The 27,631-nt window shown below is 39.5% G+C and overlaps 1 protein-coding gene across 4 annotated transcripts in view; it reads right to left on the bottom strand.

Moving 5' to 3' along the window:
* Window positions 1-431: 431 nt before the first annotated feature.
* TATDN1 (TatD DNase domain containing 1) overlaps window positions 432-27,631 on the bottom strand; it is a 47,955-nt gene continuing 20,755 nt past the window's right edge. For 3 of the 4 annotated variants that reach the window (XM_025394940.1, XM_025394941.1, XM_025394942.1), the window contains 8 exons: window positions 25,810-25,953; window positions 25,668-25,710; window positions 18,497-18,582; window positions 18,368-18,408; window positions 15,985-16,061; window positions 7,578-7,648; window positions 5,690-5,816; window positions 432-620 (listed from right to left, as the gene is read on the bottom strand). In XM_025394940.1, the coding sequence (XP_025250725.1) occupies window positions 518-620; window positions 5,690-5,816; window positions 7,578-7,648; window positions 15,985-16,061; window positions 18,368-18,408; window positions 18,497-18,582; window positions 25,668-25,710; window positions 25,810-25,953 (692 nt within the window). In that variant the 3' untranslated portion in view covers window positions 432-517. The remainder of the gene's footprint in view (window positions 621-5,689; window positions 5,817-7,577; window positions 7,649-15,984; window positions 16,062-18,367; window positions 18,409-18,496; window positions 18,583-25,667; window positions 25,711-25,809; window positions 25,954-27,631) is intronic. The other variant, XM_025394943.1, reaches the window with a different exon arrangement.

Raw genomic sequence — 27,631 nt, forward strand, 5'->3', positions numbered from 1 at the left:
GACCAGAGGATAAGGGACATGAGAGAGTATTTTAAAACTAAAGAAAAAATTAGCCTGCCAGAAGCAACTGAGGAACTTTTTTGAAACTTGAGTAGCAGTGTAATTGAGCTGAGTTTGAAAGTCATGATTCAGAGACCGAGGGTTGGGAAATAAACTGTATCAACTAAACTTTGATATAAACCAGAATGTGCTAAATGTTTTTTATGTAAAATTGGTATATTTGTTAGCCATTCTGTGTCTGCAGTATTGTCATAAAATTGTCCTTTCATTCTTTTGGAGATATTACAGAACAAAAATAGTTTATTGTTATTATTATTGTTTTAAACTAAGGTACTCAATGATATAAAAACATCCTGATCTGATTCTATGAGAAAAAGAAGGGGAATGGTGGAGAATGCTGTGTACCAATATATAGTATTTCTTTAGACAACTTGCAGATAATTTCTTTATTGAAACTATCAGTAAGTTTTACTATGAAATTTTACATACATGATGGAAAGTGGAAGACATATACCAATTATATTCCAGGAAAAAATACTTTAATAGTATTGTTATATAGGGTATTGGCTAATTCCAGTGGATCCTCATCTCTCACTGCTGACATTATCTCCAATATTTGACTAAAACAAAACAAAAACAAAAATGGTTAAATCTCCAAGTATATATTCTGTTTTAAAGCTACATAATAATTTTCCACACAAAGGGAAAATATTAGAGCACCTTTAATAGAATAAAGCTTAACAGTTATTAAGTTTTTCAGCAGCATCAACAGAAAAACTTACTGCCAGTAACTACAAACAGATTTATGGACTGTCTTGCATGTAACTAGAGCTAAGAACCAGGTTCAAGTAAATTATTAAAGCAGACATCTGTATTATGTACACCACTTCTGGCATTAACTGAGTGGAAATGAAGAGTCCTTTTCAATTGTGAGTCATAGCATGTTCATTAGTGGGTCATGATGAGCATTTCAAACATTGACAAGTACACTGTACTTAGTAAGGGTAAGTACTGTTCCATTTTTTGTTTCATTTTATTATGTATGTTCATCCTAAGTCACAATGTAATTTGTACTGGGGGACAGCGGCCACAGTTGGAAAGCCACTGCTACAGAACTAGTCCTTGAGAGACAGCAAATGAAGGTATTAGGTTGCTGCAAAAGTAATATTTACTTGGAAAAATGTGTGGTTATTGAGGGGGAGGGCTTTCTGTGCTTCTACCCCTGCAAGAGAGAGAAGTCCAGGTGTCCATCCTTCAGTTTCTTTCTTTCTCTTTTTTTTATTTCTCTCTCTCTCTTCCCTTCCCTTCCCTCCCCCTTCCTTCCTTTTCTTCCTTTTTCTTTTTCTTTTTTGAGATGGAGTCTTACTCTGTCACTCAGGCTGGAGTGCAGTGGCGCGATCTCAGCTCACTGCAACCTCTGCCGCCCGGGTTAAAGTGATTCTCCTGCCTCAGCCTCCTGAGTAGATGGGATTACAGGCGCCTGTGATCAAACCCAGCTAATTTCTGTATTTTTAGTAGAGATAGGGTTTCATTCACCATGTTGGCTGGGCTGGTCTTGAACTGACCTCGTGATCCACCCGCCTGGGCCTCCCAAAGTGCTGGGATTACAGGCGTGAGCCAGGGCGCCTGGCCGCATCTTTTCAGTTTCTGTGCTTACAATAATAACGATCCATAGTGTCTCCTAGCAATATTATATATAACATTTTAAATACTGAACTGGAAAGTTCCAAAGTCAAAATTGAACATTTAAATATTCTTTGCCCAAGCTTTTTGTTCCCTTAGTGGGTATCTTAAATGTTAACACCTAAAGGAATTAAGGATGGAGATCTAAGATTAATAGGAATTTAAAAAATTGTTTTGTAATAGTGACTTTCAAAAGCCTTGCTTGATGTTTATACAAAGCAAACATTATGCTGAATTTTTATCTGACAGTCAAGATATGCTGAAAGCAAATCTATTAACATTTAAATTAAGACAGTGAAAATCCATGTTTCTTCGGAAACTACCAAATGTCCCTCTGTATGCACTCAGAATTGGAACTCTTGATTAGTGCTGCTGATGACACAGTTTTGAAGGTCACAGCAGCTTTGCTAAGATTATATTGCATAGCAATTTTATTGAAATTAATTTATAAGAAATCTATTGGGCCGGGTGTGGTGGCTCATGCCTGTAATCACAGCACTTTGGGAGGCCAAGGCGGGCAGATTGAGCTCAAGAGTTTGAGATCAGCCTGGGCAACACAGTGAAACCCTACTTCTACTAAAACACAAAAAATTAGCCAGGCGTGGTGGTGGAGGCCTATAGTCCCACCTACTCGGGAGGCTGAGGCAGGAGAATTGCTTGAACCTGGGAGGTGGAGGTTGCAGTGAGCTGAGATTGTGCCACTGCACTCCAGCCTGGGCAACAGAGCGAGAGACTGTCCCCCCCACCAAAAAAAGGAAATCTATTGGAGCTTAGGACATCGTATTTTACTATTTGATAATGCAGTTTATGGAAATCTTTGAATAACCCTTCTGTAGCCAAGCCATGCTGTTTCCATACATCTTCAGTGGTCAAAGCTGCAGTTACTCCAAAATGAATATAAAGTTGTTTAATATCCCTGAGAATTTAGTGGCTTTTGTTTAGTGTGGCACTTTTACAGTAGGCACAGGTTTTGCTTTTTTTTTTTTTTTTTTTGAGACAGAGTCTCACACTGTGGTCCAAGCTGGAGTGCAGTGGTGTGATCTTGGCTCACTATAACCCCTGCCTCTCAGGTTCAAGTGATTCTCCTGCCTCAGCCTCCCGAGTAGCTGTGATAACAGGCGCCCACCACCATGCCCGGCTATTTTTTTGTATTTTTAGTAGAGACAGGGCTTCTCCACATTGGCCAGGCTGGTTTTGAACTCCTGACCTCAAGTGATCTGCCTGCCTCGCCTCCCAAAGTGGTAGGATTACAGGTGTGAGCCACTGCGCCCAGCCAGGCAAAGGTTTTTAAAGTCTTACAAGATCTGTATGATTCCTGCCACTATTTCCTTTCCAGCCCCTCCCCATACTAATACCAGTTATAGCTTAAAAAAATAATAATTGCTTCTGTCCTGCTTAAAATCCTTTGGGTAGTGATAAAATCTAAGCAAAATGCTGGCATATAAGAGGCCTCACAATCTGGGCTCACTCTACCTTCCCAGACTTGACTTCTTCCACTTACCCTGTGCATCCCACTTTCTGCCACACTTGTTCCTCTGGATTAGCCAGGCCCTTCTGCAGTCTGCCTTTGCTCCAGGTGTTTGTCTTTCTCTGACCTAACTCCCAGTCACGCCTAGTAAACAACTGAAATGTCACCTTGGTGTAGCTCTCTCCTATTTCCCCTCAAAGCAGACAGTTGATGTGCCCTATGGTCTTGGTCATATATTCCTATTTGTATAACAGCACTACTATCTTGGACTCTGTCTGCTTATTTGCTCCAGGAGGGCAGGGGTCCTCGCCTGACTCACTGAATGCCTTATCTAAAGTGCCAGGCACAGGTGGATGGATAAAGACAGGTCTTGGTTCTTCTGTGTAGCCTTAGTAACTTGTACCTTTCCTGACATATTGGGCAGGGGCTCCAAAATATCTGTTGCAAACAACTTATATCTAAAAGACTTCTATAAACATAATTAGAATGTAAAATTGTTAACAGAATGGAGGTTGATAAAATGACTTTGTAAGTAGGAATTAACTTGCCAACTCATAATTAGCAGTAGATCAGATGATTGTGTATTTTTGAAATGTGGTTTAAATCTTTTCAGCTTGCAGATGCTAAATTTTCCTAAGCTCTGCAGCTAACTGAAGAGCAGGTATTCATGAAGCCTTCACAGTTTTTTTTTTTTTTGAGACGGAGTTTCGCTCTTGTCACCCAGGCTGGAGTGCAATGGCGCGGTCTCTGCTTACTGCAACCTCCGCCTCCTGGGTTCAAGTGATTCTCCTTCCTCAGCCTCCCGAGTAGCTGGCATTACAGGCATCTGCCACCAGGCCTGGCTAATTTTGTATTTTTTTTAGACATGGGATTTCACCATCTTGGCCAGGCTGGTCTCAAGCTCCTGACCTCAGGTGATCTGCCTGCCTCAGCCTCCCAAAGTGCTGGGATTACAGATGTAAGCCACCATGCCCGGCCAGCCTTCATAGTTCTTAAACAGTCTACATTTAAAAACACCTTGAAATTTTGTCTTGCAAATGTATAGCTAAAGTCAACAGCTATAATCTTATACAAGATTAAAGAAATATAAAAAACTGACTTGGATACACTGTTGGCAACTACTTCCTGTAAGCTGGCTGCTGGCAAAATAACAGTTTCTTTTCTCTAGTGTCCTCTTAGATCCCCCAAAAATTGGCTGGGTGTGGTGGCTCATGCCTATAATCCTAGCACTTTGAGAGGCTGAGGTCAGGAGTTTGAGACCAGCCTGGCCAACATGGCAAAACCCCGTCTCTACTAAAAATACAAAAATTAACGGTGTTGTGGCACGTGCCTATAGTTCCAGCTACTTGGGAGGTTGAGGCAGGAGAATTGCTTGAACTGGGAGGCGGAGGTTGCAGTGAGCCAAGATCACTCCACTGCACTCCAGCCTGGGCAACAGAGTGAGATGGTCCCCCAAAACACTATTTAGAAATACTGTTTCATCACTGAATTTGCAAGTACTTACATTTCTTTATTTTTTAAAATTTTTGTTACTTCTTTAGAGACAGGGGTCTCCCTATGTTGCCTGAGCTGATACTGAACTCCTGAGCTCAAGCAGTCTTCCCAAGTAGCTGGGATACAGGCGTAGGCCACCCTGCCTGGCTGCTTCAGTTTTAAAGACTTTGTCAGCTGAAGCATGTTAATAAAGGAAAAGAACCTTTCAAACGTATTTTTATAGAGTAATTCTTCACTGTTCTGCCTGCTGGATATTAGATCTGGCTTATCTTCTAATACTATTTTCCTGTTAAAAACTACTGAAAACAAAAGATGGTGCATATGCAATGAATAGTCTTAAAAGCAACAATCTATTTTGTTTTCTTTTTTACCCCTCATGAAGACACAGTACCAATTAGTTTTTGTGAATGTGTTATAAGTATGCCCAATTGTCTGAACTGATAAATTATGTAAGACTGATATAATCTAGATTAAATTATCTGTGCAAACAAAATAAATTGGATTAAGTACCCATTAAAATGATATAACCACCTTTTCCTGTTGGTTACCTTTACAGCTCTTTGACAGATGGATAATAGTCCCTCTTTTCACCTGTGCTATACATCACAATTTAAAAGATGATTCTGATCTGCTGCTTTTTTAGGAAATAAAATGTGCTAAAGTCCCACCCCCTTTGATTGGAAAAAGGGTGTCTACCCCCTTTGATTTGGAAAAAGGGGTTCGTCCTTAAGATCACTTATCCTTTTGTTCTGAGGCTTAAAGAAATGTGTTATTTCTTAGATTTATAGCGGCTGTCAAATCATTTAAATCCAAAATATTCTGCTAAGGCTTTCTTGTTACCAAAGAGTAGCAGGAAGTTGCAGTGAGAATGGGACTTAAACTAGGTATACAAATTCCTCCAAATCACTGCATTAATATGGCGGCCTTGAACCTGAACTTCACTTGGATTTTGCAAAATTTTAATTCTGTCCCTTGCGTTCATTTTGTAAGTGGCATCTGGTGGTTGACTAATGATTTTGAAGACCGTGAAAGCAAAATACTCACATTATATGGCAGGGTTCATTTCTGTCTTTTAAGCAGTGCCCACTTTCCCACTTCTTTTTGGTAGGAAATGCAGTTTTTATGTATTTTGATCCAGCATGTGTACTTTTGACTCCACACCAAGGTGCATCTAGTTAAGCAAAGAAAGTGTCTCTTAAGGGCTTTACATTAAAAAAAATTTTTTATGACCATTATCGAACTAATACATAACCTGTAAATGATAAACCATGATTGAGCTTCCAAAATGGCACAATTATTGCAACAGAAAACAGTTCTAAGAAAAGCACAAATTCTTGAATTGCATCTTAAATACCTTCTAAAACTCACTTTTATTCCTTTTTTCTGCTAGCATTGTTGGTGTGCAGCATGCTTTAAAAAAAAGACCTAAACCTTAAATATAATTGTGTAACAACATTAAAACATTTAAACAGATTTTTTTTCTGTTTTCAAAATCTTTTTCGCTATGCATGTAGTGAGGTTTACATAAGTTAAACAAATTTCCATCTTTACTGAATGTGAAACTGGTTTTGAATATTTTTAAATAAAGAATTACAATAGTTTACACATTTTACAAGCATCGTACTTTTAATCAAATCATTTTGTTTTCCTGACTGCCCAAGGAAATGAACGTGATTTCTCCAGAAAGGCTCAGTCTTGATTTTCCTAAAGTCCATGAGGACAGCCTTGACAGGGTTTAGATAGAAAGTTTTAGCTTTTTACCTTATTATTTTTTTGAGATGGAGTCTCACTGTCTCGAAGGGTGGAGTGCAGTGGCGCAATCTCGGCTCATTGCAACCTCTGTCTCCCAGGTTCAAACGGTTCTTGTGCCTCAGCCTTCTAAGTAGCTGGGACTACAGGCATGTGCCACCACGCCCAGCTAATTTTTTGTAATTTTTTTTTTTTTTGAGATGGAGTTTCGCCGTTGTTGCCCAGGTTGGAGTGCAATGGCGCGATCTCAGCTCACTGCAACCTCCGCCTTCCGAGTTCAAGCAATTCTCCTGCCTCAGCCTCCTAAGTAGCTGGGATTACAGCTACCATGCCTGGATAATTTTGTATTTTTAGTAGAGATGTGGTTTCTCCATGTTGGTCAGGCTGGTCTTGAACTTCTGACCTCAGGTGATCCGCCCACCTCGGTCTCCCAAAGTGCTAGGAATACAGGCGTGAGCCACCGCGCCTGGCCTCACCTTGTTTTAAGAGGCAACAGATTCTAAAATCCTTATACTAAACCAGTATAAATTGTCGCACTGTAAAAAGTGCTGTAGAATTAAGCCATTATAAAGACATTGTGTAAACAAAATTCTGAACAGATTTTGAAACTTGGAAGTGTGATGTGCTTAGTCAAGGCCCCTTGTTTATGTACTTGTAACTACAACCTCCTGAGTTACATATATATATATTTATTTATTTTTTTTTGATATGGAGTCTCACTCTGTCACCCAGGCTGGAGTGCAGTGGCACAATCTCGGCTCACCGAGTAGCTGGGACTACAGGTGTCTGCCACCATGCCCGGCTAATTTTTTGTATTTTTATTAGAGACGGGGTTTCTCCATGTTAGCCAGGATGGTCTCGATCTCCTGACCTCGTGATCCACCCACCTTGGCCTCCCAAAGTGCTGGGATTACAGGCGTGAGCCACCACACCCGCCCTCCTGAGTTATAGTCTAACATCTCATTTTCTAAGTGCTTAGACATAGCAAACTTCTAAGATTGAAAAAAATCATTTGCATATATTTTTCCATTAATAACCCCCAAAGATCTTCTGGAAAGCACAATTGTTGAGGTTGAGCATGCTGTTTTAAAATACTTGTCCACTTAAAGTTTGAAGTCAAATTTCTTTTTCTTTTTTGTTTGGTATGGTTTAATATGAAACAAAGTTCTGAAAACAAACTTACCTGTCTCAATCATTAATTTTTCACTAGGAATTGACTTCAAAACTTCCAAATTAGCTTCAGTTTTCAGTGAACTTAAAAAAAGAAGTGTATACATATATTTATTTTAAAAGGCAGCAATTAACGAATACCTTTTTTCATATCACAACTTGTCTAAAGTACTACAAGACCAATCCAAAACCCCATAGCATTTTGTTTTCAGTATACTTTAGAAAGTATTTGCATACTACCATACTTCAACAATCCAGATTAAGATCTATTTTAACCCTATCTGCCTTCCGGGAATGCAATTTTCCATGCTTATTAGTTGGTTTCCAACAGCATTCCATATCAGTCTAAGTAAAATTTAACTTTTTTAAAAAATAATTCATTTGCTTCTGAGTAATCTGCATAACTTAGAGGTGCTCCTAAGGCTGTTAACGTTCGTTTCCTGAATTTTCCATTTTTAGCCCAAGACAGATTCTTCACTCTACTTGAGCAGAATTATGTATCTGCACCCTTGCCATGGTTTCTTTGTAGGATGAACTCTACTCCTTGAATCTGGCTTTGGCCTCAAGTCTTGCTATGGCTGCCTGAGCCTCTATCAGCCAAAACCCAGCTGACTCAAAGATCCATGAATGCAAACATAAATGCTTCCTGTAATGTGGCAGTGAGGTTTGGGATGGTGTAGCATATAATGTGATGGCAACGAATACTGCTCTTGTATTACTTTAAAAACACAATTTTTGTAACCACAAATTAATTTTTTAGAGCAGTTTTAGGTTTACAGCAATAAAAAGTATAGAGATTCCCCAACCATGTGTCCCCACTCTCAAAATTCCACACCATAATGGTAGGTACGTTTGTCATTGATGAACCTACCTTGACACAAAATTGTCACCCAAAACCCACAGTTTACAGTTTACATTAGGGTTCACTTGGTGTCATGTGTTCTGTGGGTTTGGACAAATACGCAATTACGTCTAGCTACCATTGTATCATACTGAGTAGTTTCATGGTCTTAAAAATCTGTGGTCTGCCTATTCATCCCTCCTTCTCTCTAACCCCTTATTTTTGAACCGTCTCCATAGTTTTGCCTTTTCCAGACTGTCACACAGTTTGAACTATACAGTATGTAGTCTTTTTCAGGGTGCCTTCTTTCACTTGAAAATACACATTAAAATCCCATGTTTTTCATGCTTGATAGTTCATTTCTTTTGGCATTGAATAATATTCCACTGGATATACCACAGTTTATCCATTCACCTACTGAGGAACATCTTGGTTGCTTCCTTATGTAGCATTTTTAATTTCAGCATTTGTTATTACAAAGCATTTAAGATATACATTAAATTAGGTAATATGGACTTCTCATATAGTTATCACCCAGCCCCATCAATCATCAACACAGGACAATCCTGTTCCATCCACTTACCCCTACTCTCTCCTGTATTATTTTAAAAGGAAATTCGAAATGTACAGTTCTAATATTTCAGCATTTAATTCAAGATGTTTCAGCATGTATCTCTGAGCATAAGGATTCTCTTTAAAAAATGCAACCACAATACAATTATCATATTTAAGAAAAACCCAAGTCTTCTAGTATTCAAATTTCCAGTCATCTCAGAGTCATACATTCTTTTTAAGTTTGATTAAATTAGGACACAGAGAGGCCTACACATTGCAATTGGTCATTGTCTTCTAAAGTCTCAACCTATTAAAATCTCCTGCATCTTTTCCCCCTTCAAATTTATTTGTTGAAGAAACCAAGCTGTTCACCCTGTGCAGTGCCCTAGTCTTGATTTTGCTGATTTTATCTGTGTTCCAGTTTAACAGGTTCCTCTGGCCTCTGTATTTTTTTTTTTGAGACGGAGTCTCACTCTGTTGCCCAGGCTGGAGTGTGTTGGCAAAATCCCAGCTCGCTGCAACATCCACCTCCCGGGTTCAAGCGATTCTCCTGCCTCAGCCTCCCGAGTAGCTGGGACTACAGGTGCCCGCCACCACGCCCGGCTCATTTTTGTATTTTTAGTAGAGAGGGGGTTTCACCATGTTGGCCAGGCTGGTCTCAAACTCTTGACCTCAGGTGATCCACCCACCTCAGCCTCCCAAAGTGGTGGGATTACAGGCACGAGCCACCGCACCTAGCCTGCCCTCTGTATTTCTTATAGGAGATCTAGAGTACCATCTACAGGCTGGATAAGATTTGGGTTGGATGTTTTTGGGGGAAGACCATTTCATAGGTGGTGGTGTGATCTTTCATCTACAGGCATATATCTGGTTCTATTTTTGTGATCTAAGGCAGCCATGGATGCCCAATGCATAATTCACCAGGAGCTACTAAATGTTGATATAATTCTATCAGCCCTTTACTTATTAGAGTACTTCCATAAAACGAAAATTCTCTATTACTTGATTGCTCAAATATATGTAGTTTGTACAGAAAATATGTATCTTTCTGTCAAATGTGTTGATTCCCTAACTTCTTCCATTGGTGCTATTATTTTAACATCACCATTCATTTATATAAGGAGCTCTTATTCTTTTATGTTCTTTTAGCATTCTGTTCATATTTCACGTGCGTAACATCTCAAATCCCACTATGTTGGGTATCACTGGGGTTAGGTTTTCTATTTATCTTGGCCCTTTTCTTTCATGCTTCTGGTTCACCGCATTTGTCTGGTGGTCCTTGGATATCCATTTATATTTAGGGAGGTTGCTAGTGTTGCGTTTCCTTTGCTTTTGTGAAAGCAGGACTGTTTTACTACCAGTTCTCTTCTCTGAGTGGGGATTCTTAGTGAGACCTTCTTGTGGGAGAGGGTATATTATGAAACTACATTTAAAGGTAAGAGTATAGGGAGCTAATTGTTAGGCTCATGGTTCTCTAAATGCTTTCCTTTGTGGATTGATAATAAGCACTTCAAGCCTTAGTCCTCACCATAGTTTTTTCAATTTTCTTAAGAAAACCCCTGCCCCTGGCCCTTGTGTAAATGTTTACTACTTTTGTCCTCTATGCACAGGAGTGGATATGGGAGTGAGATCTTTTCTCTATATAGGCCCTCAATTGATCATCCTTTGTAGTCCTATTTCACACTAATTCTAAGCTTAAATTCCCCCCTATTGGATTTTGTTTGCCAGACTTGCTCCCATCTCTTCTGAGGCCCCTTAGTGGTGTAATCTAAGCTTTCTCTTTCAGTTTTACCCGTCTTCAGAAATCCACAGAACAGACGGAGTGTCTGTCACCTGGGCTGGAGTGCAATGGCGCAATCTCGATTCACTGCAACCTCTGCCTCCCGGGTTCACACAATTCTCCTGCCTCAGCCTCCCAAGTAGCTGGGATTACAGGTGCCCACTACCACACCTGGCTAATTTTTTGTAGAGACAGGGTTTCACTATGTTGGCCAGACTGGTCTCAAACTCCTGACATTGTCATCTGCCTGCCTCGGCCTCCTGAAGTGCTGGGATTACAGGCGTGAGCCACTGTGCCTGGCCTCTTCTTTTTTTTTTTTTTTTTTTTTAAATTTAAGAGATGGGGGTCTCGTTAAGTTACCCAGACTGGTTATACCTGTAGCTCTAGCTACTGAGGATGCTGTGGCAGGAGCATCACTTGAACTCCTGGGCTTACCCAGCTACAGAACATTTATTAGCAAAAAACTGGCCTTTTTTCTTTGCTATTATAGATTCTTTCCTTTTTCAATATCTATAATTTTATTTTAGTAGGATTTTAGGAGGGGTGGGTGGGATGTCATTAGTTTGACATTAAGTAGCAATTGGTGCTCTCTAGGAAAAAAAAATTATTATTTTCAGCCAGCTTGGTTAATATAGATATTTTGTAAAATATATTGATGTGGTTGGTATGGATAGTATATTTAAAAGTTTTCTTTTTTTTTCTTTCTTTTTTTTTTTTTTCTTTTTAAGACAGAGTCTCGCTCTGTCACCCAGGTTGGAGTGCAGTGGTGTGATCTCGGCTCACTGCAAGCTCTGCCTCCAGGGTTCACGCCATTCTCCTGCCTCAGCCCCCCAAGTAGCAGGGGTTACAGGCGCCCGCCACCTTGCCCGGCTAATTTTTTGTATATTTAGTACAGAGGGGGTTTCACTGTGTTAGCCAGGATGGTCTCAATCTCCTGACCTCATGATCCGCCCGCCTCGGCCTCCCAAAGTGCTGGGATTACAGGTGTGAGCCACTGCACCCGGCCTATTTAAAACTTTCACTAAATTTTTAGATTTGTATTTTTGATCTCACTAAATCATGTCTGATTAGCTTAATATTCTTCTACGTCTATCCTATGACTGTAAAAATTTGCCCAAATATATATACTAATAAATATTTTAAAGAGAAGCCAGTATTTCTGTTTAATAAGGTTTCCCATTTAATGATGAGCAACTACACGATTCTGAAGTCAAGTCTGAAATATATCTTCCCATTTTCTTTTTTTTTTTGAGACAGAGTCTCGCTCTGTCGCCCAGGCTGGAGTGCAGTGGCGTGATCTCGGCTCACTGAAACCTCCGCCTCCCGAGTTCAAGCGATTCTCCTGCCTCAGCCTCCCGACTAGCTGGGACTACAGGTGCCTGCCACCACCCCAGCTAATTTTTGTATTTTTAGTAGAGATGGGGTTTTACCATATTGGCCAGGCTGGTCTTGAACTCCTGACCTTGTGAACCACGCACCTCAGCCTCCCAAAGTGCTGGGATTACAGGTGTGAGCCACGGTGCCCGGCCATCTTCCCATTTTCTTGGGGGAAAAATTCTAATTTAACTTTTAGGAACCAAAGACTTTATGTGATATGTGGATTAAGTTATATTATGATAAGTTATCATATTAAGTTATACTAAGTTATATTATAAGTGGATTAAGTTATCACATCTCAGAGACTCAGATTAAGATGACAATGAATAGATTTCAAAATAAGAATATAAACATTCACTTTAATAAATGACTAACCCATTAATTCTGAAGCTAATATTAATGTAGGAGAAAAGAATCTTTTGTGATTAGCTTAAAGCAACATCATAATAAACTCAAGATCATTTAGAAATATCTAAGACAGGAGCCAGGTATGGTGCCTCATGCCTGTAATCCAAGCACTTTGGGAGGCAGAGGCAGGTGGACAGCCTGAGCTCAGGAGTTTGAGACCAGCCTGGGCAACATAGTGAAACCCCATCTCAACAAAAAGTACAGACATTAGCCAATCATGGTGATAGGAGCTTGTGGTCTCAGCTATTATACTTGGGAGGATTGCTTGAGCCCAGGAGGTCGGGGCTGCAGTAAGTCGTCCAGCTTGTAAGACAGAGTGAGACCCTGGTCTCAAAAAAAAAAAAAAAAAAAATCTAAGAATTAATGGTTTTAAGTTGGTGAAATAAAGATCTTCTACCCCCTTCTCTTAAAAAACACTTACAAGGAGAAAAGCAGGATTTTTAAAAATGAAACTAGGAGACATATGTTACCCCAAATCACAACATATAAAGTTGAAAGTGGACAGAGAAATGATAAACGACCAGTGTTTAAGTGCCAAGTGACTTGAATGCTATGTGCCTGGAGAGAAAGACAAGCAAACCCAGAAGCAGATATAGTCCCTAGAAAGTGGAGTAAGGCAGGGACTGAAATGGAGATTGTTTGAGAAAACTTCAAGAGAAGATAGATGGGATTCCTAGGTTACATATCTGTGACTTGGTGCAGAGAAAGAGGTGCTGGGTCTCAAGAGAACCTACATCAGAAACAGGTGGAGAACAACAAGCACAGAGGAGTACAGGCATCAGGCACAGGCCTAAGCATGGAGACCGGGGCAGCCCACTGAACAGGAAGACCCTCTAACCCATCCTGCTCCAAAACACTGTCAGGGACATTTATAAACCCCTTCCCTCCACTGTTCCTCACTTTTCCAGCAGAGAACACAAGATCCCTTTCTGGAGAAACTGAACCAACCCAGAAAAAGATCTCTACAAACTGATATTTGGGAATCCCTAGCAAAAAGTCAGTTGGCCATCTGAGTCTGCCAGTTGCTGGAATGCCTTCTAGAGAGCTTCCAAATGGCATTTTTTTTTAAATAGACAGTGAGGACTGCCTGACATTTGAAGAAAGTTTCCATCATCACAGAGACCAAAGGAAAGAAGAAGAGGTGACTGTGAGGAAACAAATGCAGGAAGACAAGCAGAAAGTCACTTTATAGTTCATGCCTTTCGAGAGATGAGAAGACACTGTAGTGTAAGAATAGTGTTCAGAAACTGAAAAACGCTGAAGTAAATTTCATAAAAAGGGTTACAAAATATAGCACTTTTTTTGGAAGGAGGGAAACAATGGAAGTTATCAGTCTGGTATGCCCAAGAAAAGAATAGAGAAGAAAAATCAAATTCCAAGGATGGGTAAAGATGAGGCCCCCACTGGAAGGGGTAATGAAAAAGCAACACTAGGCATGATGAAAACCATCAACACACACCTCCGTGAAATTCCACATCAGAGATGAAAAACTAAAACCTTTCACAAGAGAAGAAAACTAGGTCACAGGTAAAGGATTAGGAATCAGAGTAGCAACTTTTCATCAACATAGAACCTACTGATGGAACAGTATAAATTCTCAATGAAAATGATTTCTGATCTTGAATTTTATGCACGGAGAAACTATCAATTGAAAGTGGGGTTCTCTCCCCTTTCATTAACTACCCAGGCTAACTTGAAAGAGGAAGAGCAAAAAAAAAAAATTCATTTTCAAACATGCAAAATCTCAAGAAACTTAATTCCCATGAAAACGTCCTCAGAGGATGTTGTAGAATGTGTTCCACTAAAACAAACACACAAGGAATACATGGGATCTAAAAATAGGAACTAGCCCAAACTGAAACAGACAGATGGAAGGGTCTGCAACTGATGGAACTATTATATCTAGACAAGTTTGCTCATGTGGTATACCGTGCTTAACATTTCTTGGACTACTTTTTGTTTTCCTGGATTAACCTCCCTCATATTTTTATTTACCTGGCTTTCTTAAACTTGAAGCCCAGCCTGGGCACATAGCAAGATCCCGTCTCAACTTAAAATGTAAAAAATAGCCGGGTGTGGTGGCACGCACCAGTAATCCCAGCTACTCAGGAGGCTGAGGTGGGAGGGTTGCTTGAGCCCGCGAGGTCAAGGCTGCAGAGTTGTGATCACACCACGGCATTCCAGCTTGGGCTACAGAGCAAGTCCCTATCTTAAAAAAAAAAAAACAAAAAAACCAAAAAACTTGAAACCCTCTCATACTTGGCATAGCTCTGTGAAATTATCTACTTATATAGAAATAATAATGAAACATTTATAGAGACATAATAATGAAAACATTGAGTATGCATATAACCAAAAATTCTGAAATGACGACACTGAGAGTGATATGCAGAGAATAATGGAGGTAGGGAATTAGTACGGGATATAAAAACTAACGTGCTCATATACCCCAATGAGAATAGACACAGGGGATGAATCAAGAGACAATAGTATATGGATATTATTTAGAAATATGGCGACAAATAGCAAAATCGTTGCCGCTAGAACAACTGACCTGGGGTAAGGTCATGCTGGGGGGACTCTGATATTTGTTTATATCTGTGAGTACTACTTGACTTTTTAATCACTATGCATATATTCCCTTGCATATTAATTTTAAAGTTATTTAAACCTTTAAATATGAAAGCAGCTTAGACATTTAAACTTTGAACTCTAGAGCAAATATGTAATTCCATGATTCTATTTCCCTAGATTTTAGTCAAAAATAATGCAATTGGAAACACAATAACTTTAAGGGTATGAGACATTGAAGGACTGAAAGTCTTATACTATTTTGCAACTGATTAATGGGATACATTGATATCCTGTGAAAAGACACTGGTCGAAGCTCTTACATATTTGACAAAACAAACCCAGGGACCTAGCTGTGCTAGCTGAGTGTACTGAGTGTGTAAAGTTTAGTGTGATATAACAGCAGAAAGGTCACAGAGTGAGAAGCCAGAGGACATGGGTTCTCATACTTGGAGAAACTCTATACCTGTTTCCTAATTTATTTGAGCCTCGGTTTCTTTGCCTGCAGAGATGTATGACTGTCATAGAATAACCTTTCGTCCACAGTCAGACATGACGTGCATATGTATACATAATGCTATGAACACATTTTCAAGGGATCAAATGATCTGAGAATAAATTGGATTACCAGAGAAAGCTAGCTGCTGATCTCAACACAAAATAATTTTTCATTATTAGGACATAATGTACTAGTCTATAATTTTGAGCTTTAACTTGTAATCGTAATGTACTGTTTAATTTCTTACATAATTACTGAAATTCCCAGCAAAGATCAGTGTAAACACACACAAACTTTAATGAAAATCGTCTTCATCAGCAATTCACTGTAAAACGATTTAAGAAATCTGCTTAAATAAAAGTTAAAAACAAAACAACCTAAGAACGTACCAACCATTAAATCCTATATAAAGATCCAAATCAATCAAAGCAGCTGCTGCTTCCTTGGTACCATCAAATGAATGCACCTGGGGACATACAGGTATAATTTTATTATTATAGTAATTACTCTTTGAAATTCTAAATAACATTAATAAGACTTTGTAGGCAAAAATATAGATCCCTGTAAGTTTTTGGACCTCAGGATTTCAAAGGTGGTAGTCCCTATAATTTTTATTTTCGTATCAGATTTCACAATTATAACCAGTCATCATCTCCAGTGACATGATGCAAAACGTTAGCTGCTGAGAATTTCTCTCTTCAAAGTTGCAGTGTTGCAGTCTCCACACTAGCATTAGTGCAGAAGCTCCAGGAGGGGGTTTAGGAATAGACATATTCTTAGGCAAAAAATGAGGAAAGCTTAGAAATTTTATGGCACCATTTAAAACACGTTTTAAAATACTGATGAATTTTCTGTTACAGGAATTTTTTTTTTTTTTTAAGATGGAGTTTCACTCTTGTTGCCCAGGCTGGAGTGCAATGGCGTGATCTTGGCTCACCGCAACCTTCGCCTCCCTGCTTCAAGCGATTCTCCTGCCTCAGCCTCCTGAGTAGCTGGGATTACAGGCATGCGCCACCATGCCTGGCTAATTTTGTATTTTGTATTTTTTTTTTAGTAGAGAGGGGGTTTCTCCATGTTGTTCAGGCTGGTCTCGAACTCCCGACCCCAGGTGATCCACCCGCCTCGGCCTCCCAAAGTGCTGGGATTACAGGGGTGAGCCACCATGCCCGGCCAAGAATACTTTTTTCTGGAAGAGAAATTACTTTTAAGAGGCAAGGCTGGGCCAGGTGCGATGGCTCATGCCTGTAACCTCAGCACTTTGGGAGGCTGAGGCCAGTGGATCACCTGAGGTTGGGAGTTCGAGACCAGCCTGACCAATGTGGAGAAAACCCATCTCTACTAAAAATACAAAATTAGCAGGGTGTGGTGGCGCATGCCTATAATCCCAACTACTCGGGAGGCCTGAGGCAGGAGAACTGCTTGAACCCAGGAGGCGGAGGTTGCGTTGAGCTGTGATCGCATCATTACAGTCCAGTCTGGGCAACAAGAGTGAAACTCTGTCTCAAAAATAAAAAGAAAAGAGACAAGGCTGAAGAAATTCTTATAAATGGGTAAGACTGTTGCTTAAAAAGCATAAACCGTAATCCCAGCACTTTGGGAGGCCGAGGTGGGCAGATCACAAGGTCAGGAGATCGAGACCATCCTGGCCAACATGGTGAAATCCTGTCTCTACTAAAATGCAAAAAATTAACCAGGCGTGGTGGTGCGCGCCTGTAGTCCCAGCTACTTGGGAGGCTGAGGCACGGGAATCGCTTGAACCCGGGAGGTGGAGGTTGCGACGAGCTGAGATTGCGTAGAAGTGAATTCAAGGGCCGGGCACAGTGGCTTACACCTGTAATCCCAACATGTCGGGAAGCCAAGGTGGGCAGATTGCTTGAGTTTAGGAGTTCAAGATCAGCCTAGGCAACATGGTAAACTCCATCTCCACAAAATATACAAAAAAATTAGCTGAGCATGGTGGTGCATGCCTGTAGTCCCAGCTACTGGGAAGGCTGAGGATGGCTTGATCCTGGGGAAGCGGAGGTTGCAGTGAGCTGAGATTGTGCCACTCCACTTCAGCCTGGATGACAGAGCCAGACCCTTTCTCAATAACCAAAAAAACCCCCAAAAAAACCAAAAACCAAATTTCACAGGGTTTTCTTGTGAATGGAATTCTGTGCTCATTCTTGTACTTTGAACAAAGGAACTATAATTAAAACTGACTTGTGTTTATGCCACATCTGGCCCATACATTCAACAGTAAATTTACATGTCTTTCAAAGGATGGGAAAAGAAACTCCTAATTCTATTGAGTTCTATCTAATTCACATGTGTTTCTTTTTTTTTTTTACTTTTTTAAAAAAAATTTAAATGTTGACATCTGAATTAGGGGCCATCCTTAATAACCAAGATGCTTTATGTGTCACATAAATGTTAAGTATCCCTTATCCCAAGTATGTGGGACCAAAAGTGTTTCGTATTTCAGATTTTTTCAGATTTTGGAATATCTGCATATACATAAAAAGAAATCTTTGGGAAGGGACTCAAGTCTAAACATGAAATTCATTTATGTTTCATATACACCTTATACCATACCCTGAAGGTAAATAATTTAAATAATTTTGTGCATGAAACTAAATTTATGTATAATGAATAATCAGAAAGCAAAGGTGTCACTATCTCATGTCAGTGCTTAAAAAGTTTCAGATTTTGGAGTATTTTGTACTTGGGAGTATTTGGATTTTTGGATTAGAGACATTCAACCTGTATTAAAAATGACAATTTTATACTTACCACTCCCCCTACACAGCGATCTCTATTTCTTTTCATTATGTCTGTAAATTAAAAACAAAGAACTTTTAGCAGATAGCTTGATTTCTACAAAATTCTTAAGTTCTAAATGAGACTTTGGTTTTAACTCACCCAAAAATTCAGCATGTGAGTTTCGACAATGAAGAAACATTGGTAATTTTGTTTGTTCTGACAGTTCAAATTGTTTTTCAAAATATCTGCATAATGCAAAAAAAAATTCTCATTACAAATTTAATTTTAGCATGAGGAAGGTAATGATGTCAAAACAGCTTTTAAGTTAAAGGTATTTAATTCTCTATAAATTACAGGACAATAATCATGAATATTTAAAGCACATCAGACTTATCAAAGGGCTTTTATAACTTACAATTTTTGGAAAGAAATACTTCATTTTCTGGGCTGACAAAATTATTTTCATAAAGTAACATCTACTGGCCCCTTGCCCACTGGGAGCACCATCAGTGGAAGTCAACTCACCAAGCGAGAAGCCCAGCAGAGCTTCATACTGCATGCTAATCTATTCCATTTTGCAACCAGTGTTTTATGTGCTGTTATAAAAGAAGTTACTGCCACTAGGCAAAATGAACAAGGTTTCCCTCAAAAACCAAATCTAAGTATTTGCTAAACAGCAAATAACTCAATTATGCTATGAAAAAAAGAAAATTACACGATAAAGTGGTAGCCCTGAATATCTTAGAGTACTTGATAAGAAGCTTTTTCCAAGTACCACATACTTTTGTCTCATTTGATCCTCAGAATAACCCAAGGATAAAAGCTGGTGTCATACTTTGTCCAACATAACAATACCTGGCATGGCCACTTGGAACCAGAACTTCAGTGCTCTCATTCCAAGTCCCAGCCTAAACGGCAAAAACCTGTCACATTTTCGAGACGCTTCCTTCTGGTCCCGGAGTATAATGACAATATTCAGAGGATATAATGAATGTTCATTCTGTTTGTTTTTTCACTTCAACACAGTGCTCCCTCTTGTTCTCACAAATGGTAGGTTCAACTGAATCAGGATAACAGGTGGCTTATTATTTTCTTAGATGTGCTTACCTCTTCTAAGTCCTTTAATTTGGGGAAACAATTTCTCTGTTTAACTTAAGCCTCTTTTGCTATATTTTCCTATATCATATTTCCTCACATGCAGGACTATTTTACCCCCTTTGCACTCTTGAAAATGCTAAATTTTAAAATTAGAAATAGAAATGTACTTCTTAAGGAGCAGTCTCCAGGCCGGGCATGGTGGCTCATACCTGTAATCCCAGCACTTTGGGAGGCCAAGGTGGGTGGATCACTCGAGGGCAGGAGTTCAAGAACAGTCTGGCCAACATGGTGAAACCTTATCTCTACTAAAAATACAAAAATTAGCCAGCGTGTTGGCACACGTCTGTAATCCCAGCTATTCCATGGGCTGAGGCACAAGAATCGCTTGAACCCAGGGTCAAAGGTTGCAGTGAGCTGATGTCACACTACTTGCACTCCAGCCTGGGTGACAGAGCAGCACTCTGTCTCAAAAAAAATAAAAATAAAAAAAATTAAAAAAAATAGAAACAGTCTTCCTAAAATTGGTGGTCTATCTCTGTATTACCAAATGTTTGGGTTTTAAAATCTCCTTTTCAGATTCTGCTGGGTTAGAATAAGCAAAAATATTTTCCTTTCATTAACAAAGTGCTGAAATTTTGCAGTGTAGGAAATATTAATGACAACTTGGACAAAAAGATATTTTAATAATACAACCAGTCACTATTTCCATAACCTCTAAAGTAAACCAAATGTCAGCAATTAAGTGTGCTCTAGTCATTATGTCAACTTTACTAATATATTTGGCTTTTGGCTACACACAGCAGGCAGTCCTCTTCATTGTGTGCACTGCTCTACACTATGCTGGTTATTTTTTCCACACAAAATTTCATGGACCAAACCACATGACCAAGCTACAAATTCACAGTATCTAATGGTCGGATGGAAAATTAGCTTCCTATCTCAAGGTAGGCAAAAGTACAGTTTATGAAAATAACAGAGGCCAGCTGGATGCGTGGTCCACGCCTGTAATCCCAGCACTTTGGGAGGCTGAGGTGGGCAGATTGCTTGATCTCAGGACTTCAAGACTAACCTGGGCAACATGGTGAAACCCCATCTCTACAAAAAATACAAGAATTAGCCAGGTGTGGTGGCATGTGCCTGTAGTCCCAGTTGTTGGGAGGCTGAGGTCGGGGGATTGCTTGAGCCTGGGAGGTCAAGGCTGTGGTGAGCCATGATCACACCACTGCACTCCAGCTTGGATGACAGAGTGAGACCGTGTCTCAGAGAAAAAAGAAAAAGAAAATAACAGAAGCCCAAGCAGTGGGCCCACAGAATTTGACATAATTCAAGAAAAGAAAGGTCCCTGAATTCATGCTAGCTATGTATCATAAAGAAGCCATGTGGTTAAAAAAATAATAATAAATTAAAAAAAAAAAAAAGTAAAAAATTATTCCGAATGATACAAACTGAGGATAACTAGTACTAAACATCAAACAACTATTAGAGAAGAAACATCTAAACAACTTTAGAGAAGAAAAACCCACCATGGTAACTAGAAATAACAACGTAAGCTACAGGGTAGGAATTGGCGTCTATTAAGAGACCTCTCTGCCTGTTTTACTCATTTATTATTTTTTTAAAGTTTATAAATGAAAATCATTTTCCACTTGAGTTAGATTTGCTCATCTTAGTGAAGCTTCTGATTGTATTACTGTTTCTTACAGTTGAGGTTTAACTATCTAAGGACAAGAGCTGGAAAAGTTCAGCTTCAGAGGAGCAGTTGCTATTAATTAGGATCAAGGCAAATCCAAAAAGCGCAGTGAGTTTCATGGGTATACCTCAACCCAGGTAGTAATCCCTCCTCTGTAAGCTGCTTGATGGCAACGTGGCCTCAATTGCTCCTCTCGACGGTCCCCTAAACCTCCAAAGGACTGTTTTAAAATCTTCTTCTTGTAGTTTTTAAGACCTGCACAGCGTTAACATTTTAAAGCCCCAAGAAAAATGCCCAAAGCAAATTCCTCCTATCCAAGAGAACAGAGCTCTAAACTGCAACAAGGAAAGGAATGTAGCATAAGGCCAGGAAATTGAAAATACAGGGTATGGCTTAAAGGATAAACTTTCCATAACTACATCAGGCCTCTTCCTTGTTTTCACTCTTTGCTTCTCTTTCTTAGTCTTTAAAAAATCCTTTTTCCAGAAAAAGTCTAGGTACTAAAACAAGAAAAAAGTATTTAAAAAAAAAAACACAAAACCTTTAAAAAGTTCCAAACAAAAGCAATAGCTAGCATCTTCCTTTAGGGTGATAATAGTATGAGTAATATAACAGCCATGATTGTGCACGTACTATGTACCACTCATGTCACTATGGGCTTTATGTGCCTTATGTTAAGAAAGGTAGGCAGCAATCTCCCCATTTTAAAGGGGATGCACAAAGGGACGAAGTGACATCAAGGGCAGTTGTAAATCTCACGAAAAGATCTGCTGATTCCAAAGCTCATCCTTTTAACGTCATACGCCGCCTTCACTTACCATTATTTTTCAGACACATCTATTGTATATTGATTTTTCTGTCTTGCCTCCTAATTTTCTATTTTTCTTTTCTCGTACATCTCCTTTTTCCTGACTACATTTTTACTTAAAAACAAATCATGGCTGGGCGTGGTGGCTCACACCTGTAACCCTAGCACTTTGGGAGGCCGAGGCGGGCAGATCACTTGAGATCTGGAGTTTGAAACCAGCCTGGCCAACATGGTGAAACCCCATCTCTACAAAAAACACAAGAAAATTAGCTGGGCATGGTGATGGGCACCTGTAATCCCAGCTACTTGGGAGGCGGAGGCAGGAGAATCGCTTGAACTGGGAGGCGGAGGTTGCAGTGATCTTAGATCGCACTGCCTGCACTCCAGTCTGGGGGACAGAGTGAGAATACATCTCAAAACAAAACAAAACAAAAACAAAACACCCAAACCATACACCGGTTGTTCCAGATGGTAGAAAAGTGCAGACCAAAATCTGAAGTCTTCCAAAAATAAACCCAATAGTGAAAGTTGAATTATAGGCTTTTTATCCACACTGCTCAAAAGGAATAAAAAAGAACCTTCCCTTTGTATTAAATATTCAACAGACATTTACTAAGTACCTACCATGTGCTGAGAATACTGTGCTAAATGCTATGGAACTGTCCCATGAGTAAGCCTTGGTGTGTGCCTCTGAGGAACTCAAAGACACTTGTCCGTTGTGGGGAGGAAGGGATAACCTAAAACCCATTTCTGTACAACGTGGTTAAGTGCTGAAACAAACAGAGTGCTGTGTACACAGAAAAGACTGCATGCTGTAAGTACACGCTAGGGGAAAAGAAGTGAGGGGCAGAGAACGTGGGTATTTGTGTCCTTAACAACAATCAAAATGTGATTGTTACTAGAGTGTCTTTTTTTTTTTTTTTTTTTTGAGATGGAGTCTTGCTCTGTTGCCCAGGCTGGAGTCCAATGACACAATCTTGGCTCACTGCAACCTCCACCTCCCCAGTTCAAGCAATTCTGCTGCCTCCACCTCCCGAGTAGCTGGGATTACAGGTGCTCGCTACCACGCCCGGCTAATTTTTGTTTTTAGTAGAGACAGGGTTTCACCATGTTGGCCAAGCTGGTCTTGAATTCCTGATCTCAGGTGATAGGCCTGCCTTGGCCTCCCAAAGTGCTGGAATTACAGGCATGAGCCACCATACCTGGCCATTTTTTTAACCAAGTCATTTGATGTTTTATCATTAAAGATTAAAAAATCTTCACCGCCATCTTATCAAAATTTCCTTCTACTTATTTTGTCATTAGCTTATTCACTCTGGAAGAAGCCAGTGTCACATGCTGTCACTGAAAGTCAGTCCTTCCCTCTGCTGTTCACACACTTTAGTGTCAGCACTTCCAACCTACTTTATTTATGTCCTCTCTTGTCTACAGTGGCATTGGGAAAAAGTCTTATTTTCCTTTGTGTCATGCTGAGGAGGCACTTGGTAATCATTTACTGAATGGAGTTTGAACTTGTCTATTAGCAATTAACACCTGGTATGTGAGTTCAAGCACAAGCTGTGATAGGCATATTCTAAGATCAGACGCTATTCTGAACGTGCTCTGATGATGGTGAAGAATCTTCAGAACAGTTAAATTAAACTGATACTGTCAATGTTTTCAATTAACCCCAAAACTGAGTTTAAAGTATTCAGGTTGCATTTTAGAATCAGTTCTAACTCATTTTGGATGAAAAGTCATATAGGCAAAAAAACTTGGGGACTCTGCCATTGCCCTTGCTTGTCATAACACATAGTCTATTAGACTTACAAGGCTTATCCTGACAAAAACCAGACATTAAAGTTGAGGAATATGATCTGTGGGCTTAACCTGAGGAAATACTAAAGACAACTGTTTTTCTATTTCAATGTGAACATGAGAACTTTTAAGGTTAAGTAAGCTGGCCTACATAATATTCGACAGAGGTATAGGGCTTTAGTAACCCTGCTAGTAACCACATGAATGTCCCTGAAAGACACAGCAAATAATATGCCATAAACTAAGCAGTTCTAAAAGGGATGTATAAAGGAGCGACCTAAAAGAGACAGTACGTGTCCACAGAGCATTACTCTAACCCATCCTTTTCTACTTGGTTATAGATCTTCACACTCCAGAACTCTGGAGCTTGAGGTCTAGGGTATGACAGACTCCACTAGTAGATCTGCTCCTCCCCACAGTGATTTTCAACCAGGGGGGACATATCAGAATCCCATTTGTGGGGAGCAGGGAGGGAAGGGGGAGGAAGTACACTTTTGGCATGCGTAATCTTAAAAAATCCCTTTAGGCCATCAAGTCACTGGCTTAATCATATGATCGTATCACCATATGACAAAATTATTAATTATTAAATATTATGATATAGCTGGATGGTATCTTAAGAGAGAATCTGATCCTAATTCTCTGTGTATAAGAAACTAAGGAGGACAGAGGACTGTTTATTCTTAAAGGTCTCTAGGGACAGATATTCTACCTTCAGATTTCTGCATACTCTGAGTTCTTGGCAGTGGCTGGCACACAGTGCTCCATAAATATTTGTTGAATGGATGAATAACTAAATTAACCCCCTTTAGAAGCTCAGTCTAATGTTTTATCATCTTCATAATTAAGATCTTTTTGAAATTCGACAAAATGCTTACGTTTTAAATTCAGACTATGACCTAAATTTTCTTTTCAATCTTTAACACTCATTCACCAGTATGATGACAGGAGCTCCAAATTTAGCTCCAGGCAATGGGTTACAGGAAGTCCTGCAGGGTTGTGAGCTTTGGAGTTTTCTCAGAAGCCACCATTCAACATGGCTCCTATTAAAGGAATCTCACAGTTCCAAACTAACAATATTCAATGCCCAGCAAGAGTAAACTATGCTTTTCTAGCTTTGGTGATTGATCTTATAATACTTTTGTCGGTTTTTTGTTGCTGATTTTTTTTTTTAGAGGTGGAGTCTCCTTATGTTGCTCAGACTGGTCTGGAACTCCTGAGCTCAAGCAATTCTCCTGCCTCTGCTTCTCAAAACAGCTGCGATTACAGGTGCAGGCTGCTGTGCCTAGCTTGTAATACACTTTTGTTTTTAAATTATATCTTCCAATTTGGGAGGCTGAGGCGGGTGGATCATTTGAGGTCAGGAGTCTGAGACCAGCCTGACCAACGTGGTGAAACCCAATCTTTACTAAAAATATAAAAATTAGCCAGGCATGGTGGCATGTGCCTGTAATCCCAGATACTCGGGAGGCTGAGGCACGAGACTCATTTGAACCCAGGAGGTGGAGGTTGCAGTGAGCCGAGATCACACCACTGCACTCCAGCCTGGGCAACAGAGAGAGACTCTGTCTCAAAAAAAACGAAACAAATCACATTCCCCAAAATAATTTAATTCATTCCATTGGAACTGTTCATGTAGGAATGCATGTGTTAAACAAGCAAACAAAAAATGTAAAGTCTCTATCATGTAAAACTCATCCCTAATTTCTACCATTAAAATAAAGTTAAATGGTTAATCGACCAGGGAACTATGTGCTTCCGCCCCTTATGAATTCCATGCAAGTATGCATGGAATTGGTTTCACTTAACGTTTCATATACAGAGGGAAAACCAAAAATATTCTGATGCTTAATCCAACTATATTCTCAACTGATAAAAGTTATTTTAAAATCACTCATGATTTTACAATAATTTGTAAAGCCAACAAATTTCCTTACTTGAGTTGAGTATCTTTGGGACAAAACTGTAGTCGGTCAAAATCTTTAAAAAGATAAAGAAGAATAATTACTCCTAACTTATACAGAAAAAAATTATTTATTTTCAAACAAAGTCATTCTAAGAGGCGAGGCTGGCACTCACCAAGTCCACATTCTCCTATTGCCACAACTTTCTCTTTATTGTTTTCAGCAAGATTTAGCAACTCCTTTAAGTAAAGATCAGGGTTACTCTTTTCAAATTCATCACATCTTGTAGGATGACATCCAACTGTACTGAAAAACATATCTAACACAAAATAATGTTTTAGGATTATTTTCAAAGTATTTTCTCATATTTATATTTATTATGATATTTAGAGGATATCAAGTAATTTCAACTGGTTTTCAACATGGTAATAGATTATTCACATTGTAAGAACTGCATTATGTTAATCATATGACAATTTTTAGAATACCAAAACAAAGTAGGATACAAATATGAAAATTGCTGTAATGTATTAATAAAATAATTCAGCTTTTTCTAAAGTTTGGCATTTAGGGCTGTAGAATGCAAAGTGAAAATTTTTTGTTTTTGAGACAGGGTCCCACTGTGTCAACCAGGCTGGAGTGCAGTGGTGCCATCATGGCTCACTGTAGCCTTGACCTCCTGGGCTCAAGTGATCCTCCCACTTCAGCCTCCCAAGTAACTGGGACAACACATACATGCCACCACACTTGGCTAATTTTAAAATTTTTTTTGTAGAGACAGGGTTTTGCTACGTTGCCCAAGCTGGGCTCGAAGTCCTGAGTTCAAGCGACCCACCGGCCTAGGCCTCCCAAAGTGCTGGGATTACAGGCCTGAGCCACCATGACTAGCGATGATTTATCTTTTATATTCACCATTCATGTGACTATCTTGATTCATATATTTTTGTTTAACACCAATTCCTCCATTATTGATTCATGTATTTAACATAGCATAAAAATGTATTCCCTTAAAAAGGTTAATAGTGGAGGTTAAAGAGGTGGAAAGGGGAATTTGTTTTTCTAATAAAAAAATGAGGTTCACCTATTTGGAGGACACTCTGACAGTCTGACTTGTATAGAATACAAATGAGAAGTCAAAAACACTTTTTGAATGGCTTAGCTGAGTTTGAACCATGGGAAAGGTATCAAGCCTTCCTCAGGCTCTCATGCAGATATTTAGAAACAAAGGAAGAAGCACTTTTAAGGCTATAAGAACACAAGTTACATGGAGAGGAGTGGAAGAGGGCTGATAATGGAGGTGGGAGAACTTTAAAAAGCCTAGATGTTTGGGGATAAAAAGTAAGGATAAAATGTTCCTATATATCTCGAAAACTCCCTGGGAGATATTCTATCTTTAATCACTAAGAAAAAGTGTCAATGGGCTGGGCGAGGTGGCTCAGGCCTGTAATCCCAGCACTTTGGGAGGCCAAGCCAGGCAGATCACGAGGTCAGGAGTTGAAGACCAGCCTGACCAACATGGTGAAACCCTGTCTCTATTAAAGATGCAAAAATTAGCCAGGCGTGGTGGCGCCCTGACCAACATGGTGAAACCCTGTCTCTATTAAAGATGCAAAAATTAGCCAGGCGTGGTGGCGCACGCCTATAATCCCAGCTACTCAGGAGGCCGAGGCAGGAGAATCACTTGTACCCAAGAGGCAGAGGTTGCAGTGAGCCGAGATTGTGCCATTGCACTCCAGCCTGGGCGACAGAGCAAGACTCTGTTTCAAAAAAAAGAAAAAGTGTGAACGGATCCTAAAAGAGAAGTATGGATTTTAGAGAGATTTCCATAAAAATATAGCTTTTAGTAAGTTTTCATAAACACATCAGTATTTTAAAATACAACATTTAAAAATTATGTAGAATGTTTAATTCCTCAGTGTCTAGCACATAAGGTATGCAAAAAAAAGTTAAATTCATGAATGCCAGATAAATGAGGTTTTACGTAACTAAGATTCCTT

The sequence above is a fragment of the Theropithecus gelada genome, chromosome 8, assembly GCF_003255815.1.
Source record: "Theropithecus gelada isolate Dixy chromosome 8, Tgel_1.0, whole genome shotgun sequence".
In the NCBI taxonomy this organism is placed as follows: domain Eukaryota; kingdom Metazoa; phylum Chordata; class Mammalia; order Primates; family Cercopithecidae; genus Theropithecus; species Theropithecus gelada.